General features: G+C 60.5%; 4 protein-coding genes across 4 annotated transcripts; all 4 read left to right on the forward strand.

Annotated features, from left to right (window-relative positions):
- Positions 1 to 2,661: 2,661 nt before the first annotated feature.
- On the forward strand, positions 2,662 to 2,973 carry LOC130146644 (feather keratin-like). Its single transcript, XM_056333022.1, has one exon. It carries the CDS (start codon positions 2,671 to 2,673, stop codon positions 2,971 to 2,973), a length of 303 nt encoding a protein of 100 aa, XP_056188997.1. The 5' UTR covers positions 2,662 to 2,670.
- A 4,228-nt stretch (positions 2,974 to 7,201) lies between these two features.
- Positions 7,202 to 7,513, forward strand: LOC130146640 (feather keratin-like). Its single transcript, XM_056333018.1, has one exon. It carries the CDS (start codon positions 7,211 to 7,213, stop codon positions 7,511 to 7,513), a length of 303 nt encoding a protein of 100 aa, XP_056188993.1. The 5' UTR covers positions 7,202 to 7,210.
- A 4,228-nt stretch (positions 7,514 to 11,741) lies between these two features.
- On the forward strand, positions 11,742 to 12,053 carry LOC130146639 (feather keratin-like). Its single transcript, XM_056333017.1, has one exon. It carries the CDS (start codon positions 11,751 to 11,753, stop codon positions 12,051 to 12,053), a length of 303 nt encoding a protein of 100 aa, XP_056188992.1. The 5' UTR covers positions 11,742 to 11,750.
- Positions 12,054 to 16,281: 4,228 nt separating this feature from the next.
- LOC130146641 (feather keratin-like) lies at positions 16,282 to 16,593 on the forward strand. Its single transcript, XM_056333019.1, has one exon. The coding sequence runs from the start codon at positions 16,291 to 16,293 to the stop codon at positions 16,591 to 16,593; it is 303 nt and encodes a 100-aa protein (XP_056188994.1). The 5' UTR covers positions 16,282 to 16,290.
- The last annotated feature ends 770 nt before the right edge of the window (positions 16,594 to 17,363 follow it).

The following is a 17,363-nucleotide window of genomic DNA, read 5'->3' on the forward strand; positions in this document are numbered from 1 at the left end:
TTTGGGATTGCCCCTGGCACTTGGCCTCGTGGCACTCCATGAGCTTTGCACGGGCCCACCTCCCAAGCCTGCCACGGTCCCTCTGGATGGCATCCCTTCCCTCTAGAGCATCAACCGCAACACTCAGCTTGGCGTCATCCGCAAACTTGCCGAGGCTGCACACTCCAGCCCACTGTCCGTGGCCCTAACAAAGATGTTAAATCATACTGGCCCCAGCACGGACCCCTGAGGGACACCACTCATCACTGGGCTCCACTCGGACATCGAGCCTTTCATTGCAACTCATTGAGAGCACCCATCCAGCCAATCACACACCGAGCGGTCCACCCACCAAGTCCGCATCTCTCCATTTCAGAGACAAGGATCTTGCGCGGGACAGTATCAAATGCTCTGCACAAGTCCAGGGACGTGACGCCAGTCGCTCTTCCCTTACCCACCAATGCCTTAATCCTGTCATAGAAGGCCACCCCATTTGTCAGGCACGCTTTGCCCTCTGTGAAGCCATGTTGGCCGTCAGCAGTCACGCCTCCCTTTTCCAGGTGCCTTGGCATACTTTCCAGGAGGATCTGCTCCACGATCCCGCCAGGCACGGAGGTGACGCTGACCGACCTGTCGTTAACCTGGGTCTTCCTCTTGACCTTTCTGAAAAGGAGGGTTACCACCTGCCAGCTTGCTGTGGGGACGCTCCATCCCACTGCCCGGATCACAGACGAGGATGCTGAACACGGCTGCCCCCAGCGCCTGTGAGCGCGCAAGGGGAGACAGCGTCAAAGACTCTTCTACAAAGCTGAAGTGAACACCACCCACGTCTCTCTCCTTGTCCACAAAGCTAGCCACTCCAACACAGAAGACAGGGAGGTCAGTCAAGCACGATTCCCTCTTGGTAAATCCATGCCGACGGCTCCTCATCACTTGCTTGTCCTTCAGCAGCTTGGCAACGCTTCCGCGGAGGATTTTCTCCATCACCTCCCCTGGCAACAAGGACAGGCTCACCAGCCTCTGCTCTCCCACATCTTCCTTCCCGCCCTTCTGCAAGACAGGAGGCCTAAGAGCAATCTTCTGGACACCCGCAACTGCCCCCAGGAGCTATGACCTTTAAAAGATGATTGAGAGTGGCCTCCCAAGGACATCAGCCAGCTCCCCCAGCATTCGTGGCTCTGACTCATCAGGACCCAGGGACTTCCGTACATCCAGTCCCAAGGCACACCTTCCCACTCCCTTCCTCTTCCTCAGCAACAACAACGGCTCGCCCCACACACAGCCTGCAAAATGCTCATCCCGGCTCAACTGGGGCAGGCCTTGCCATTCATCGACCCTTCGGCATGCATCCACCACCACCAGGGCCTCGCTCTGCTGTGCCGTGCAGCGTGCTTACGTCCAACCACCCTCGGCAATCTCCAAATTCTCTTTCTGCCCGTCTCACACTGTGCAGAGAAATGGCCTCCCCTCCTCGGCATTCACCCCAAGTAAAGAGCCCAAAGGCCCTGGCTCCCCAGCCTCCCCCGCCTGCCGCTCCCACTCCACCTCTGCCTCTCGCCACACTCACGGGCTCTCCAGAAATTCACCTGCCTTGGTGAGCTGGCCCACATCAAGCACTGTGGCACGCCAGACACCAGGCTGCAAACGTGCCACCACAGCTAAGGGGTTCGCTACAGAACGGGCAGCACCAGCACTGGTGGAGCCAGGCAGGGCTCCCCACGTCACAGGACCGGCGAGCTCTCGGCCAGGGCTGCCGGGATGGCGGCCTGCTCTCCCAAAAAGGCCTTCTCTGCCTCTGCCCGCACCGACACCCCCAGGGACGGACCCCAGGGGGCACAAGCCCGGACACGCAGGCCCCTTTCTCCCAGCTACAACCTTACAAGCAAGGCGGGCACCAAGGCACGCACAGAGCACGCTCAATGGCAAAGGCCAGGCCTCAAGGCAGGCTTAGCAAGCTGGCAGCAAGGCAGGCACGGAGCAAATGCCACTGAGGGGGCCGCCACTCCTGCCCGCAACAGCAGAAAGCCCAGACCAACCTTCCGGGGCTGCGAGGAAAAGGAGCCCCTCCTTCCCAGCGCACCCACAAAACACACCACACGAGTGCCACAGCATGACCTCACTGACGACACCCCACCCCTCCTAGGCTTCGGTCACATGTTCTGCATGCCCTGACACGCGCCATCAACACCAAGCCTTTGGCCTCTAATATTTGCACCTCAAAGCTGCCGCCAGGACCAAGTGGACATGTCCTCAAGTGGAGGACACTACATTGCAGAACTGCGGGGGAAAAACGCACACCCCCCCTCATTACTCACCAGGCTGTGGCACGCAACAGCTTCTTGCTGCAAAACACCGCGTTGTGCAAAGGCTGTCCCGCCCCTCAGGGTCCAGCATAAAAGCTGGCCCAGCACCTCTCTCTCTCACACGCTGCTCCTGGTGCCTTCTCCTCCGCGGTCAACAAGGTGAGCCTGAAGCCCCTTCCCCTCCTTCTCCTGCCGCACCCGCCCCATCTCTTCCAGCGCGCGCTGCCTCCAGACTCAGCAGTGCCGACGCCTCCCCACCGCCGCGCTCCCCGCAGCCCCACACCGTGCCTCCACATTCCCCTGCCCTCCTGTAACGCCACCCCTCGCGCCCCCACCACCCTCCGCTTCCTCAACACCCTCTCTTACAGGGCCCCTCAACACCACAGACATGGCCTGCAACAACCTCTGCAGCCCCTGCGGACCCACCCCGCTGGCTAACAGCTGCAACGAGCCCTGCGTCAGGCAGTGCGAAGAATCCCGCGTCGTCATCCAGCCTCCCGCCGTGCTGGTCACCCTGCCGGGACCCATCCTCAGCTCCTTCCCCCAGAGCACCGCCGTCGGATCGTCCTCATCGGCTGCCGTGGGCAACATCCTCAGCTCCCAGGGAGTGCCCGTCTCCTCCGGCGGCTTCGGCTATGGCTTCGGAGGCCTGGGCTGCTATGGTGCCAGAAGAGCCTGCTACCCCTGCTAAGGGCTCCTTACACCACGCCTGATACCAGCCAACCACACGCTAGAAGCCAAGTCACGGATTGAGGACCTACCTTCAGGCTCCTGCTGCCACATGGGCTCGCCGTCCGTGGCTCCTCCGCCCCTCAAGGCACAAAGCAAGCAGCGAAGGGGCCAGCCCGCGGTGCCTGGAAACATGAGCTACCTACCTCCTCCTCTTCTCCCACTGTCTTCTTTGCATCGCCCCTACAGCTACATCCGGTACTCTCTGCTGCAAACACCTTCTCACAAGCCAAAGACCACCGGGGCACCTCCGCCGCGCTGCTCCCACTGCAAGGCAGGAAGACCTCGGTGCTCTGGAAAAGTCTACTGCAAGGAAAGGAGCCCTCGGCTGACGGCCGCCCTACTTGCACCTCAGACCCGCTCCCTTCCCCTTGGTGCTCCTGCCATTTCACTCCTTTGCCTCAATAAAGTTCTCCCGCATGCCAGCCTCAGGTGCCTCCTCTTCCTTTCTTCTAAGGCTCTTCCAGCCTCACCCGGCACAGAACCGGGACTCAACAGGCCATCGGGGTGGGTGGACAAGGACCACAAGACCTCTCTTAGGAAGTATCGCCGCAGCAACACCACCTGCTGGCAAGCCGGTGGGCTTCCAGCCCGTGACACAAGCCCTTCACTTGCCCAAACAAAGGCTTGGACACGCTAATGCACTTCCACCCATGCCTCTGACGCAAGCTCCTCCTGTGCGCTGGGTTCACTTTGGCTGGATGCCAGGTGCCCGCCAAGCCGCTCTGTCACTCCCCCTCCTCAACTGGAAAGGGGAGAGAGAACACAACAAAACGGTTTGTGGGTCGAGGTAAGAACAGGGAGGGGATAGAGTCGTCAAGGGGTTTGGGTTGGAAGGGACCTTCAAGATCATCTAGCTCCAAGCCCTCTGCCATGGGCAGGGACACCTTCCACCACACCAGCTTGCTCAAAGCACCATCCAGCCTGGCCTTGAACAGCTCCAGGCAGGGGGCAGCCACAGCTGCTCTAGGCAACTTCTTCCAGCATCTCACCGACCTCACGGGAAAGAATTTCTTTCTCATATCTAACCTAAAGCTACCCTCTCTCAGGTTAAATCCGTTACCTGTCGTCTTATCACTACACTCCCTGGTCCAGAGGCCCTCCCCACCTTTCCTGAGGGCCCCCTCAAAGTACCGCATGGCCGCTGCAAGGTCTCCACAAAGCCTCCTCTTCTCCCGGCTAAACGATCCCAACTCTCTCAGCCTGTCTGCAAAGGGGAGGTGCTGCACCTCCTCCTCATCTTTGTGGCCCTCCTCTGGACCCGCTCGAGCAGGTCCATGCCTTTCTTATGCTGGGGGCCTTCAGAGCCGAATGCAGTACTCCACTCTCACCAGAGCCGAGTAGGGAGGGAGAATCACCTCCCTCGACCTGCCGGCCACGCTGCTTTTGACGCAACCTGGCATACGACTGGCTTTCTGGGCTCCGCGCGAACGTTGCCGGCTCATACTCAGTTCTCCATTCACCAATACCCCCAAGTCCTTCTCCGCAGGGCTGCTCTCAATGCACTCACCGCCCGGCCTGCAGCCATCTTTGGGATTGCCCCTGGCACTTGGCCTCGTGGCACTCCATGAGCTTTGCACGGGCCCACCTCCCAAGCCTGCCACGGTCCCTCTGGATGGCATCCCTTCCCTCTAGAGCATCAACCGCAACACTCAGCTTGGCGTCATCCGCAAACTTGCCGAGGCTGCACACTCCAGCCCACTGTCCGTGGCCCTAACAAAGATGTTAAATCATACTGGCCCCAGCACGGACCCCTGAGGGACACCACTCATCACTGGGCTCCACTCGGACATCGAGCCTTTCATTGCAACTCATTGAGAGCACCCATCCAGCCAATCACACACCGAGCGGTCCACCCACCAAGTCCGCATCTCTCCATTTCAGAGACAAGGATCTTGCGCGGGACAGTATCAAATGCTCTGCACAAGTCCAGGGACGTGACGCCAGTCGCTCTTCCCTTACCCACCAATGCCTTAATCCTGTCATAGAAGGCCACCCCATTTGTCAGGCACGCTTTGCCCTCTGTGAAGCCATGTTGGCCGTCAGCAGTCACGCCTCCCTTTTCCAGGTGCCTTGGCATACTTTCCAGGAGGATCTGCTCCACGATCCCGCCAGGCACGGAGGTGACGCTGACCGACCTGTCGTTAACCTGGGTCTTCCTCTTGACCTTTCTGAAAAGGAGGGTTACCACCTGCCAACTTGCTGTGGGGACGCTCCATCCCACTGCCCGGATCACAGACGAGGATGCTGAACACGGCTGCCCCCAGCGCCTGTGAGCGCGCAAGGGGAGACAGCGTCAAAGACTCTTCTACAAAGCTGAAGTGAACACCACCCACGTCTCTCTCCTTGTCCACAAAGCTAGCCACTCCAACACAGAAGACAGGGAGGTCAGTCAAGCACGATTCCCTCTTGGTAAATCCATGCCGACGGCTCCTCATCACTTGCTTGTCCTTCAGCAGCTTGGCAACGCTTCCGCGGAGGATTTTCTCCATCACCTCCCCTGGCAACAAGGACAGGCTCACCAGCCTCTGCTCTCCCACATCTTCCTTCCCGCCCTTCTGCAAGACAGGAGGCCTAAGAGCAATCTTCTGGACACCCGCAACTGCCCCCAGGAGCTATGACCTTTAAAAGATAATTGAGAGTGGCCTCCCAAGGACATCAGCCAGCTCCCCCAGCATTCGTGGCTCTGACTCATCAGGACCCAGGGACTTCCGTACATCCAGTCCCAAGGCACACCTTCCCACTCCCTTCCTCTTCCTCAGCAACAACAACGGCTCGCCCCACACACAGCCTGCAAAACGCTCATCCCGGCTCAACTGGGGCAGGCCTTGCCATTCATCGACCCTTCGGCATGCATCCACCACCACCAGGGCCTCGCTCTGCTGTGCCGTGCAGCGTGCTTACGTCCAACCACCCTCGGCAATCTCCAAATTCTCTTTCTGCCCGTCTCACACTGTGCAGAGAAATGGCCTCCCCTCATCGGCATTCACCCCAAGTAAAGAGCCCAAAGGCCCTGGCTCCCCAGCCTCCCCCGCCTGCCGCTCCCACTCCACCTCTGCCTCTCGCCACACTCACGGGCTCTCCAGAAATTCACCTGCCTTGGTGAGCTGGCCCACATCAAGCACTGTGGCACGCCAGACACCAGGCTGCAAACGTGCCACCACAGCTAAGGGGTTCGCTACGGAACGGGCAGCACCAGCACTGGTGGAGCCAGGCAGGGCTCCCCACGTCACAGGACCGGCGAGCTCTCGGCCAGGGCTGCCGGGATGGCGGCCTGCTCTCCCAAAAAGGCCTCCTCTGCCTCTGCCCGCACCGACACCCCCAGGGACGGACCCCAGGGGGCACAAGCCCGGACACGCAGGCCCCTTTCTCCCAGCTACAACCTTACAAGCAAGGCGGGCACCAAGGCACGCACAGAGCACGCTCAATGGCAAAGGCCAGGCCTCAAGGCAGGCTTAGCAAGCTGGCAGCAAGGCAGGCACGGAGCAAATGCCACTGAGGGGGCCGCCACTCCTGCCCGCAACAGCAGAAAGCCCAGACCAACCTTCCGGGGCTGCGAGGAAAAGGAGCCCCTCCTTCCCAGCGCACCCACAAAACACACCACACGAGTGCCACAGCATGACCTCACTGACGACACCCCACCCCTCCTAGGCTTCGGTCACATGTTCTGCATGCCCTGACACGCGCCATCAACACCAAGCCTTTGGCCTCTAATATTTGCACCTCAAAGCTGCCGCCAGGACCAAGTGGACATGTCCTCAAGTGGAGGACACTACATTGCAGAACTGCGGGGGAAAAACGCACACCCCTCCTCATTACTCACCAGGCTGTGGCACGCAACAGCTTCTTGCTGCAAAACACCGCGTTGTGCAAAGGCTGTCCCGCCCCTCAGGGTCCAGCATAAAAGCTGGCCCAGCACCTCTCTCTCTCACACGCTGCTCCTGGTGCCTTCTCCTCCGCGGTCAACAAGGTGAGCCTGAAGCCCCTTCCCCTCCTTCTCCTGCCGCACCCGCCCCATCTCTTCCAGCACGCGCTGCCTCCAGACTCAGCAGTGCCGACGCCTCCCCACCGCCGCGCTCCCCGCAGCCCCACACCGTGCCTCCACATTCCCCTGCCCTCCTGTAACGCCACCCCTCGCGCCCCCACCACCCTCCGCTTCCTCAACACCCTCTCTTACAGGGCCCCTCAACACCACAGACATGGCCTGCAACAACCTCTGCAGCCCCTGCGGACCCACCCCGCTGGCTAACAGCTGCAACGAGCCCTGCGTCAGGCAGTGCGAAGAATCCCGCGTCGTCATCCAGCCTCCCGCCGTGCTGGTCACCCTGCCGGGACCCATCCTCAGCTCCTTCCCCCAGAGCACCGCCGTCGGATCGTCCTCATCGGCTGCCGTGGGCAACATCCTCAGCTCCCAGGGAGTGCCCGTCTCCTCCGGCGGCTTCGGCTATGGCTTCGGAGGCCTGGGCTGCTACGGTGCCAGAAGAGCCTGCTACCCCTGCTAAGGGCTCCTTACACCACGCCTGATACCAGCCAACCACACGCTAGAAGCCAAGTCACGGATTGAGGACCTACCTTCAGGCTCCTGCTGCCACATGGGCTCGCCGTCCGTGGCTCCTCCGCCCCTCAAGGCACAAAGCAAGCAGCGAAGGGGCCAGCCCGCGGTGCCTGGAAACATGAGCTACCTACCTCCTCCTCTTCTCCCACTGTCTTCTTTGCATCGCCCCTACAGCTACATCCGGTACTCTCTGCTGCAAACACCTTCTCACAAGCCAAAGACCACCGGGGCACCTCCGCCGCGCTGCTCCCACTGCAAGGCAGGAAGACCTCGGTGCTCTGGAAAAGTCTACTGCAAGGAAAGGAGCCCTCGGCTGACGGCCGCCCTACTTGCACCTCAGACCCGCTCCCTTCCCCTTGGTGCTCCTGCCATTTCACTCCTTTGCCTCAATAAAGTTCTCCCGCATGCCAGCCTCAGGTGCCTCCTCTTCCTTTCTTCTAAGGCTCTTCCAGCCTCACCCGGCACAGAACCGGGACTCAACAGGCCATCGGGGTGGGTGGACAAGGACCACAAGACCTCTCTTAGGAAGTATCGCCGCAGCAACACCACCTGCTGGCAAGCCGGTGGGCTTCCAGCCCGTGACACAAGCCCTTCACTTGCCCAAACAAAGGCTTGGACACGCTAATGCACTTCCACCCATGCCTCTGACGCAAGCTCCTCCTGTGCGCTGGGTTCACTTTGGCTGGATGCCAGGTGCCCGCCAAGCCGCTCTGTCACTCCCCCTCCTCAACTGGAAAGGGGAGAGAGAACACAACAAAACGGTTTGTGGGTCGAGGTAAGAACAGGGAGGGGATAGAGTCGTCAAGGGGTTTGGGTTGGAAGGGACCTTCAAGATCATCTAGCTCCAAGCCCTCTGCCGTGGGCAGGGACACCTTCCACCACACCAGCTTGCTCAAAGCACCATCCAGCCTGGCCTTGAACAGCTCCAGGCAGGGGGCAGCCACAGCTGCTCTAGGCAACTTCTTCCAGCATCTCACCGACCTCACGGGAAAGAATTTCTTTCTCATATCTAACCTAAAGCTACCCTCTCTCAGGTTAAATCCGTTACCTGTCGTCTTATCACTACACTCCCTGGTCCAGAGGCCCTCCCCACCTTTCCTGAGGGCCCCCTCAAAGTACCGCATGGCCGCTGCAAGGTCTCCACAAAGCCTCCTCTTCTCCCGGCTAAACGATCCCAACTCCCTCAGCCTGTCTGCAAAGGGGAGGTGCTGCACCTCCTCCTCATCTTTGTGGCCCTCCTCTGGACCCGCTCGAGCAGGTCCATGCCTTTCTTATGCTGGGGGCCTTCAGAGCCGAATGCAGTACTCCACTCTCACCAGAGCCGAGTAGGGAGGGAGAATCACCTCCCTCGACCTGCTGGCCACGCTGCTTTTGACGCAACCTGGCATACGACTGGCTTTCTGGGCTCCGCGCGAACGTTGCCGGCTCATACTCAGTTCTCCATTCACCAATACCCCCAAGTCCTTCTCCGCAGGGCTGCTCTCAATGCACTCACCGCCCGGCCTGCAGCCATCTTTGGGATTGCCCCTGGCACTTGGCCTCGTGGCACTCCATGAGCTTTGCACGGGCCCACCTCCCAAGCCTGCCACGGTCCCTCTGGATGGCATCCCTTCCCTCTAGAGCATCAACCGCAACACTCAGCTTGGCGTCATCCGCAAACTTGCCGAGGCTGCACACTCCAGCCCACTGTCCGTGGCCCTAACAAAGATGTTAAATCATACTGGCCCCAGCACGGACCCCTGAGGGACACCACTCATCACTGGGCTCCACTCGGACATCGAGCCTTTCATTGCAACTCATTGAGAGCACCCATCCAGCCAATCACACACCGAGCGGTCCACCCACCAAGTCCGCATCTCTCCATTTCAGAGACAAGGATCTTGCGCGGGACAGTATCAAATGCTCTGCACAAGTCCAGGGACGTGACGCCAGTCGCTCTTCCCTTACCCACCAATGCCTTAATCCTGTCATAGAAGGCCACCCCATTTGTCAGGCACGCTTTGCCCTCTGTGAAGCCATGTTGGCCGTCAGCAGTCACGCCTCCCTTTTCCAGGTGCCTTGGCATACTTTCCAGGAGGATCTGCTCCACGATCCCGCCAGGCACGGAGGTGACGCTGACCGACCTGTCGTTAACCTGGGTCTTCCTCTTGACCTTTCTGAAAAGGAGGGTTACCACCTGCCAGCTTGCTGTGGGGACGCTCCATCCCACTGCCCGGATCACAGACGAGGATGCTGAACACGGCTGCCCCCAGCGCCTGTGAGCGCGCAAGGGGAGACAGCGTCAAAGACTCTTCTACAAAGCTGAAGTGAACACCACCCACGTCTCTCTCCTTGTCCACAAAGCTAGCCACTCCAACACAGAAGACAGGGAGGTCAGTCAAGCACGATTCCCTCTTGGTAAATCCATGCCGACGGCTCCTCATCACTTGCTTGTCCTTCAGCAGCTTGGCAACGCTTCCGCGGAGGATTTTCTCCATCACCTCCCCTGGCAACAAGGACAGGCTCACCAGCCTCTGCTCTCCCACATCTTCCTTCCCGCCCTTCTGCAAGACAGGAGGCCTAAGAGCAATCTTCTGGACACCCGCAACTGCCCCCAGGAGCTATGACCTTTAAAAGATGATTGAGAGTGGCCTCCCAAGGACATCAGCCAGCTCCCCCAGCATTCGTGGCTCTGACTCATCAGGACCCAGGGACTTCCGTACATCCAGTCCCAAGGCACACCTTCCCACTCCCTTCCTCTTCCTCAGCAACAACAACGGCTCGCCCCACACACAGCCTGCAAAACGCTCATCCCGGCTCAACTGGGGCAGGCCTTGCCATTCATCGACCCTTCGGCATGCATCCACCACCACCAGGGCCTCGCTCTGCTGTGCCGTGCAGCGTGCTTACGTCCAACCACCCTCGGCAATCTCCAAATTCTCTTTCTGCCCGTCTCACACTGTGCAGAGAAATGGCCTCCCCTCCTCGGCATTCACCCCAAGTAAAGAGCCCAAAGGCCCTGGCTCCCCAGCCTCCCCCGCCTGCCGCTCCCACTCCACCTCTGCCTCTCGCCACACTCACGGGCTCTCCAGAAATTCACCTGCCTTGGTGAGCTGGCCCACATCAAGCACTGTGGCACGCCAGACACCAGGCTGCAAACGTGCCACCACAGCTAAGGGGTTCGCTACAGAACGGGCAGCACCAGCACTGGTGGAGCCAGGCAGGGCTCCCCACGTCACAGGACCGGCGAGCTCTCAGCCAGGGCTGCCGGGATGGCGGCCTGCTCTCCCAAAAAGGCCTTCTCTGCCTCTGCCCGCACCGACACCCCCAGGGACGGACCCCAGGGGGCACAAGCCCGGACACGCAGGCCCCTTTCTCCCAGCTACAACCTTACAAGCAAGGCGGGCACCAAGGCACGCACAGAGCACGCTCAATGGCAAAGGCCAGGCCTCAAGGCAGGCTTAGCAAGCTGGCAGCAAGGCAGGCACGGAGCAAATGCCACTGAGGGGGCCGCCACTCCTGCCCGCAACAGCAGAAAGCCCAGACCAACCTTCCGGGGCTGCGAGGAAAAGGAGCCCCTCCTTCCCAGCGCACCCACAAAACACACCACACGAGTGCCACAGCATGACCTCACTGACGACACCCCACCCCTCCTAGGCTTCGGTCACATGTTCTGCATGCCCTGACACGCGCCATCAACACCAAGCCTTTGGCCTCTAATATTTGCACCTCAAAGCTGCCGCCAGGACCAAGTGGACATGTCCTCAAGTGGAGGACACTACATTGCAGAACTGCGGGGGAAAAACGCACACCCCTCCTCATTACTCACCAGGCTGTGGCACGCAACAGCTTCTTGCTGCAAAACACCGCGTTGTGCAAAGGCTGTCCCGCCCCTCAGGGTCCAGCATAAAAGCTGGCCCAGCACCTCTCTCTCTCACACGCTGCTCCTGGTGCCTTCTCCTCCGCGGTCAACAAGGTGAGCCTGAAGCCCCTTCCCCTCCTTCTCCTGCCGCACCCGCCCCATCTCTTCCAGCACGCGCTGCCTCCAGACTCAGCAGTGCCGACGCCTCCCCACCGCCGCGCTCCCCGCAGCCCCACACCGTGCCTCCACATTCCCCTGCCCTCCTGTAACGCCACCCCTCGCGCCCCCACCACCCTCCGCTTCCTCAACACCCTCTCTTACAGGGCCCCTCAACACCACAGACATGGCCTGCAACAACCTCTGCAGCCCCTGCGGACCCACCCCGCTGGCTAACAGCTGCAACGAGCCCTGCGTCAGGCAGTGCGAAGAATCCCGCGTCGTCATCCAGCCTCCCGCCGTGCTGGTCACCCTGCCGGGACCCATCCTCAGCTCCTTCCCCCAGAGCACCGCCGTCGGATCGTCCTCATCGGCTGCCGTGGGCAACATCCTCAGCTCCCAGGGAGTGCCCGTCTCCTCCGGCGGCTTCGGCTATGGCTTCGGAGGCCTGGGCTGCTACGGTGCCAGAAGAGCCTGCTACCCCTGCTAAGGGCTCCTTACACCACGCCTGATACCAGCCAACCACACGCTAGAAGCCAAGTCACGGATTGAGGACCTACCTTCAGGCTCCTGCTGCCACATGGGCTCGCCGTCCGTGGCTCCTCCGCCCCTCAAGGCACAAAGCAAGCAGCGAAGGGGCCAGCCCGCGGTGCCTGGAAACATGAGCTACCTACCTCCTCCTCTTCTCCCACTGTCTTCTTTGCATCGCCCCTACAGCTACATCCGGTACTCTCTGCTGCAAACACCTTCTCACAAGCCAAAGACCACCGGGGCACCTCCGCCGCGCTGCTCCCACTGCAAGGCAGGAAGACCTCGGTGCTCTGGAAAAGTCTACTGCAAGGAAAGGAGCCCTCGGCTGACGGCCGCCCTACTTGCACCTCAGACCCGCTCCCTTCCCCTTGGTGCTCCTGCCATTTCACTCCTTTGCCTCAATAAAGTTCTCCCGCATGCCAGCCTCAGGTGCCTCCTCTTCCTTTCTTCTAAGGCTCTTCCAGCCTCACCCGGCACAGAACCGGGACTCAACAGGCCATCGGGGTGGGTGGACAAGGACCACAAGACCTCTCTTAGGAAGTATCGCCGCAGCAACACCACCTGCTGGCAAGCCGGTGGGCTTCCAGCCCGTGACACAAGCGCTTCACTTGCCCAAACAAAGGCTTGGACACGCTAATGCACTTCCACCCATGCCTCTGACGCAAGCTCCTCCTGTGCGCTGGGTTCACTTTGGCTGGATGCCAGGTGCCCGCCAAGCCGCTCTGTCACTCCCCCTCCTCAACTGGAAAGGGGAGAGAGAACACAACAAAACGGTTTGTGGGTCGAGGTAAGAACAGGGAGGGGATAGAGTCGTCAAGGGGTTTGGGTTGGAAGGGACCTTCAAGATCATCTAGCTCCAAGCCCTCTGCCATGGGCAGGGACACCTTCCACCACACCAGCTTGCTCAAAGCACCATCCAGCCTGGCCTTGAACAGCTCCAGGCAGGGGGCAGCCACAGCTGCTCTAGGCAACTTCTTCCAGCATCTCACCGACCTCACGGGAAAGAATTTCTTTCTCATATCTAACCTAAAGCTACCCTCTCTCAGGTTAAATCCGTTACCTGTCGTCTTATCACTACACTCCCTGGTCCAGAGGCCCTCCCCACCTTTCCTGAGGGCCCCCTCAAAGTACCGCATGGCCGCTGCAAGGTCTCCACAAAGCCTCCTCTTCTCCCGGCTAAACGATCCCAACTCCCTCAGCCTGTCTGCAAAGGGGAGGTGCTGCACCTCCTCCTCATCTTTGTGGCCCTCCTCTGGACCCGCTCGAGCAGGTCCATGCCTTTCTTATGCTGGGGGCCTTCAGAGCCGAATGCAGTACTCCACTCTCACCAGAGCCGAGTAGGGAGGGAGAATCACCTCCCTCGACCTGCTGGCCACGCTGCTTTTGACGCAACCTGGCATACGACTGGCTTTCTGGGCTCCGCGCGAACGTTGCCGGCTCATACTCAGTTCTCCATTCACCAATACCCCCAAGTCCTTCTCCGCAGGGCTGCTCTCAATGCACTCACCGCCCGGCCTGCAGCCATCTTTGGGATTGCCCCTGGCACTTGGCCTCGTGGCACTCCATGAGCTTTGCACGGGCCCACCTCCCAAGCCTGCCACGGTCCCTCTGGATGGCATCCCTTCCCTCTAGAGCATCAACCGCAACACTCAGCTTGGCGTCATCCGCAAACTTGCCGAGGCTGCACACTCCAGCCCACTGTCCGTGGCCCTAACAAAGATGTTAAATCATACTGGCCCCAGCACGGACCCCTGAGGGACACCACTCATCACTGGGCTCCACTCGGACATCGAGCCTTTCATTGCAACTCATTGAGAGCACCCATCCAGCCAATCACACACCGAGCGGTCCACCCACCAAGTCCGCATCTCTCCATTTCAGAGACAAGGATCTTGCGCGGGACAGTATCAAATGCTCTGCACAAGTCCAGGGACGTGACGCCAGTCGCTCTTCCCTTACCCACCAATGCCTTAATCCTGTCATAGAAGGCCACCCCATTTGTCAGGCACGCTTTGCCCTCTGTGAAGCCATGTTGGCCGTCAGCAGTCACGCCTCCCTTTTCCAGGTGCCTTGGCATACTTTCCAGGAGGATCTGCTCCACGATCCCGCCAGGCACGGAGGTGACGCTGACCGACCTGTCGTTAACCTGGGTCTTCCTCTTGACCTTTCTGAAAAGGAGGGTTACCACCTGCCAACTTGCTGTGGGGACGCTCCATCCCACTGCCCGGATCACAGACGAGGATGCTGAACACGGCTGCCCCCAGCGCCTGTGAGCGCGCAAGGGGAGACAGCGTCAAAGACTCTTCTACAAAGCTGAAGTGAACACCACCCACGTCTCTCTCCTTGTCCACAAAGCTAGCCACTCCAACACAGAAGACAGGGAGGTCAGTCAAGCACGATTCCTTCTTGGTAAATCCATGCCGACGGCTCCTCATCACTTGCTTGTCCTTCAGCAGCTTGGCAACGCTTCCGCGGAGGATTTTCTCCATCACCTCCCCTGGCAACAAGGACAGGCTCACCAGCCTCTGCTCTCCCACATCTTCCTTCCCGCCCTTCTGCAAGACAGGAGGCCTAAGAGCAATCTTCTGGACACCCGCAACTGCCCCCAGGAGCTATGACCTTTAAAAGATAATTGAGAGTGGCCTCCCAAGGACATCAGCCAGCTCCCCCAGCATTCGTGGCTCTGACTCATCAGGACCCAGGGACTTCCGTACATCCAGTCCCAAGGCACACCTTCCCACTCCCTTCCTCTTCCTCAGCAACAACAACGGCTCGCCCCACACACAGCCTGCAAAACGCTCATCCCGGCTCAACTGGGGCAGGCCTTGCCATTCATCGACCCTTCGGCATGCATCCACCACCACCAGGGCCTCGCTCTGCTGTGCCGTGCAGCGTGCTTACGTCCAACCACCCTCGGCAATCTCCAAATTCTCTTTCTGCCCATCTCACACTGTGCAGAGAAATGGCCTCCCCTCCTCGGCATTCACCCCAAGTAAAGAGCCCAAAGGCCCTGGCTCCCCAGCCTCCCCCGCCTGCCGCTCCCACTCCACCTCTGCCTCTTGCCACACTCACGGGCTCTCCAGAAATTCACCTGCCTTGGTGAGCTGGCCCACATCAAGCACTGTGGCACGCCAGACACCAGGCTGCAAATGTGCCACCACAGCTAAGGGGTTCGCTACGGAACGGGCAGCACCAGCACTGGTGGAGCCAGGCAGGGCTCCCCACGTCACAGGACCGGCGAGCTCTCGGCCAGGGCTGCCGGGATGGCGGCCTGCTCTCCCAAAAAGGCCTCCTCTGCCTCTGCCCGCACCGACACCCCCAGGGACGGACCCCAGGGGGCACAAGCCCGGACACGCAGGCCCCTTTCTCCCAGCTACAACCTTACAAGCAAGGCGGGCACCAAGGCACGCACAGAGCACGCTCAATGGCAAAGGCCAGGCCTCAAGGCAGGCTTAGCAAGCTGGCAGCAAGGCAGGCACGGAGCAAATGCCACTGAGGGGGCCGCCACTCCTGCCCGCAACAGCAGAAAGCCCAGACCAACCTTCCGGGGCTGCGAGGAAAAGGAGCCCCTCCTTCCCAGCGCACCCACAAAACACACCACACGAGTGCCACAGCATGACCTCACTGACGACACCCCACCCCTCCTAGGCTTCGGTCACATGTTCTGCATGCCCTGACACGCGCCATCAACACCAAGCCTTTGGCCTCTAATATTTGCACCTCAAAGCTGCCGCCAGGACCAAGTGGACATGTCCTCAAGTGGAGGACACTACATTGCAGAACTGCGGGGGAAAAACGCACACCCCTCCTCATTACTCACCAGGCTGTGGCACGCAACAGCTTCTTGCTGCAAAACACCGCGTTGTGCAAAGGCTGTCCCGCCCCTCAGGGTCCAGCATAAAAGCTGGCCCAGCACCTCTCTCTCTCACACGCTGCTCCTGGTGCCTTCTCCTCCGCGGTCAACAAGGTGAGCCTGAAGCCCCTTCCCCTCCTTCTCCTGCCGCACCCGCCCCATCTCTTCCAGCACGCGCTGCCTCCAGACTCAGCAGTGCCGACGCCTCCCCACCGCCGCGCTCCCCGCAGCCCCACACCGTGCCTCCACATTCCCCTGCCCTCCTGTAACGCCACCCCTCGCGCCCCCACCACCCTCCGCTTCCTCAACACCCTCTCTTACAGGGCCCCTCAACACCACAGACATGGCCTGCAACAACCTCTGCAGCCCCTGCGGACCCACCCCGCTGGCTAACAGCTGCAACGAGCCCTGCGTCAGGCAGTGCGAAGAATCCCGCGTCGTCATCCAGCCTCCCGCCGTGCTGGTCACCCTGCCGGGACCCATCCTCAGCTCCTTCCCCCAGAGCACCGCCGTCGGATCGTCCTCATCGGCTGCCGTGGGCAACATCCTCAGCTCCCAGGGAGTGCCCGTCTCCTCCGGCGGCTTCGGCTATGGCTTCGGAGGCCTGGGCTGCTACGGTGCCAGAAGAGCCTGCTACCCCTGCTAAGGGCTCCTTACACCACGCCTGATACCAGCCAACCACACGCTAGAAGCCAAGTCACGGATTGAGGACCTACCTTCAGGCTCCTGCTGCCACATGGGCTCGCCGTCCGTGGCTCCTCCGCCCCTCAAGGCACAAAGCAAGCAGCGAAGGGGCCAGCCCGCGGTGCCTGGAAACATGAGCTACCTACCTCCTCCTCTTCTCCCACTGTCTTCTTTGCATCGCCCCTACAGCTACATCCGGTACTCTCTGCTGCAAACACCTTCTCACAAGCCAAAGACCACCGGGGCACCTCCGCCGCGCTGCTCCCACTGCAAGGCAGGAAGACCTCGGTGCTCTGGAAAAGTCTACTGCAAGGAAAGGAGCCCTCGGCTGACGGCCGCCCTACTTGCACCTCAGACCCGCTCCCTTCCCCTTGGTGCTCCTGCCATTTCACTCCTTTGCCTCAATAAAGTTCTCCCGCATGCCAGCCTCAGGTGCCTCCTCTTCCTTTCTTCTAAGGCTCTTCCAGCCTCACCCGGCACAGAACCGGGACTCAACAGGCCATCGGGGTGGGTGGACAAGGACCACAAGACCTCTCTTAGGAAGTATCGCCGCAGCAACACCACCTGCTGGCAAGCCGGTGGGCTTCCAGCCCGTGACACAAGCCCTTCACTTGCCCAAACAAAGGCTTGGACACGCTAATGCACTTCCACCCATGCCTCTGACGCAAGCTCCTCCTGTGCGCTGGGTTCACTTTGGCTGGATGCCAGGTGCCCGCCAAGCCGCTCTGTCAC

This window comes from Falco biarmicus, chromosome 3, assembly GCF_023638135.1.
Source record: "Falco biarmicus isolate bFalBia1 chromosome 3, bFalBia1.pri, whole genome shotgun sequence".
NCBI classification, from domain to species: domain Eukaryota; kingdom Metazoa; phylum Chordata; class Aves; order Falconiformes; family Falconidae; genus Falco; species Falco biarmicus.

Coding starts and splice junctions, on each gene's coding strand:
- LOC130146644 (XM_056333022.1), top strand. CDS start 2,671: ATGGCCTGCAACAACCTCTGCAGCCCCTGCGGACCCACCCCGCTGGCT.
- LOC130146640 (XM_056333018.1), top strand. CDS start 7,211: ATGGCCTGCAACAACCTCTGCAGCCCCTGCGGACCCACCCCGCTGGCT.
- LOC130146639 (XM_056333017.1), top strand. CDS start 11,751: ATGGCCTGCAACAACCTCTGCAGCCCCTGCGGACCCACCCCGCTGGCT.
- LOC130146641 (XM_056333019.1), top strand. CDS start 16,291: ATGGCCTGCAACAACCTCTGCAGCCCCTGCGGACCCACCCCGCTGGCT.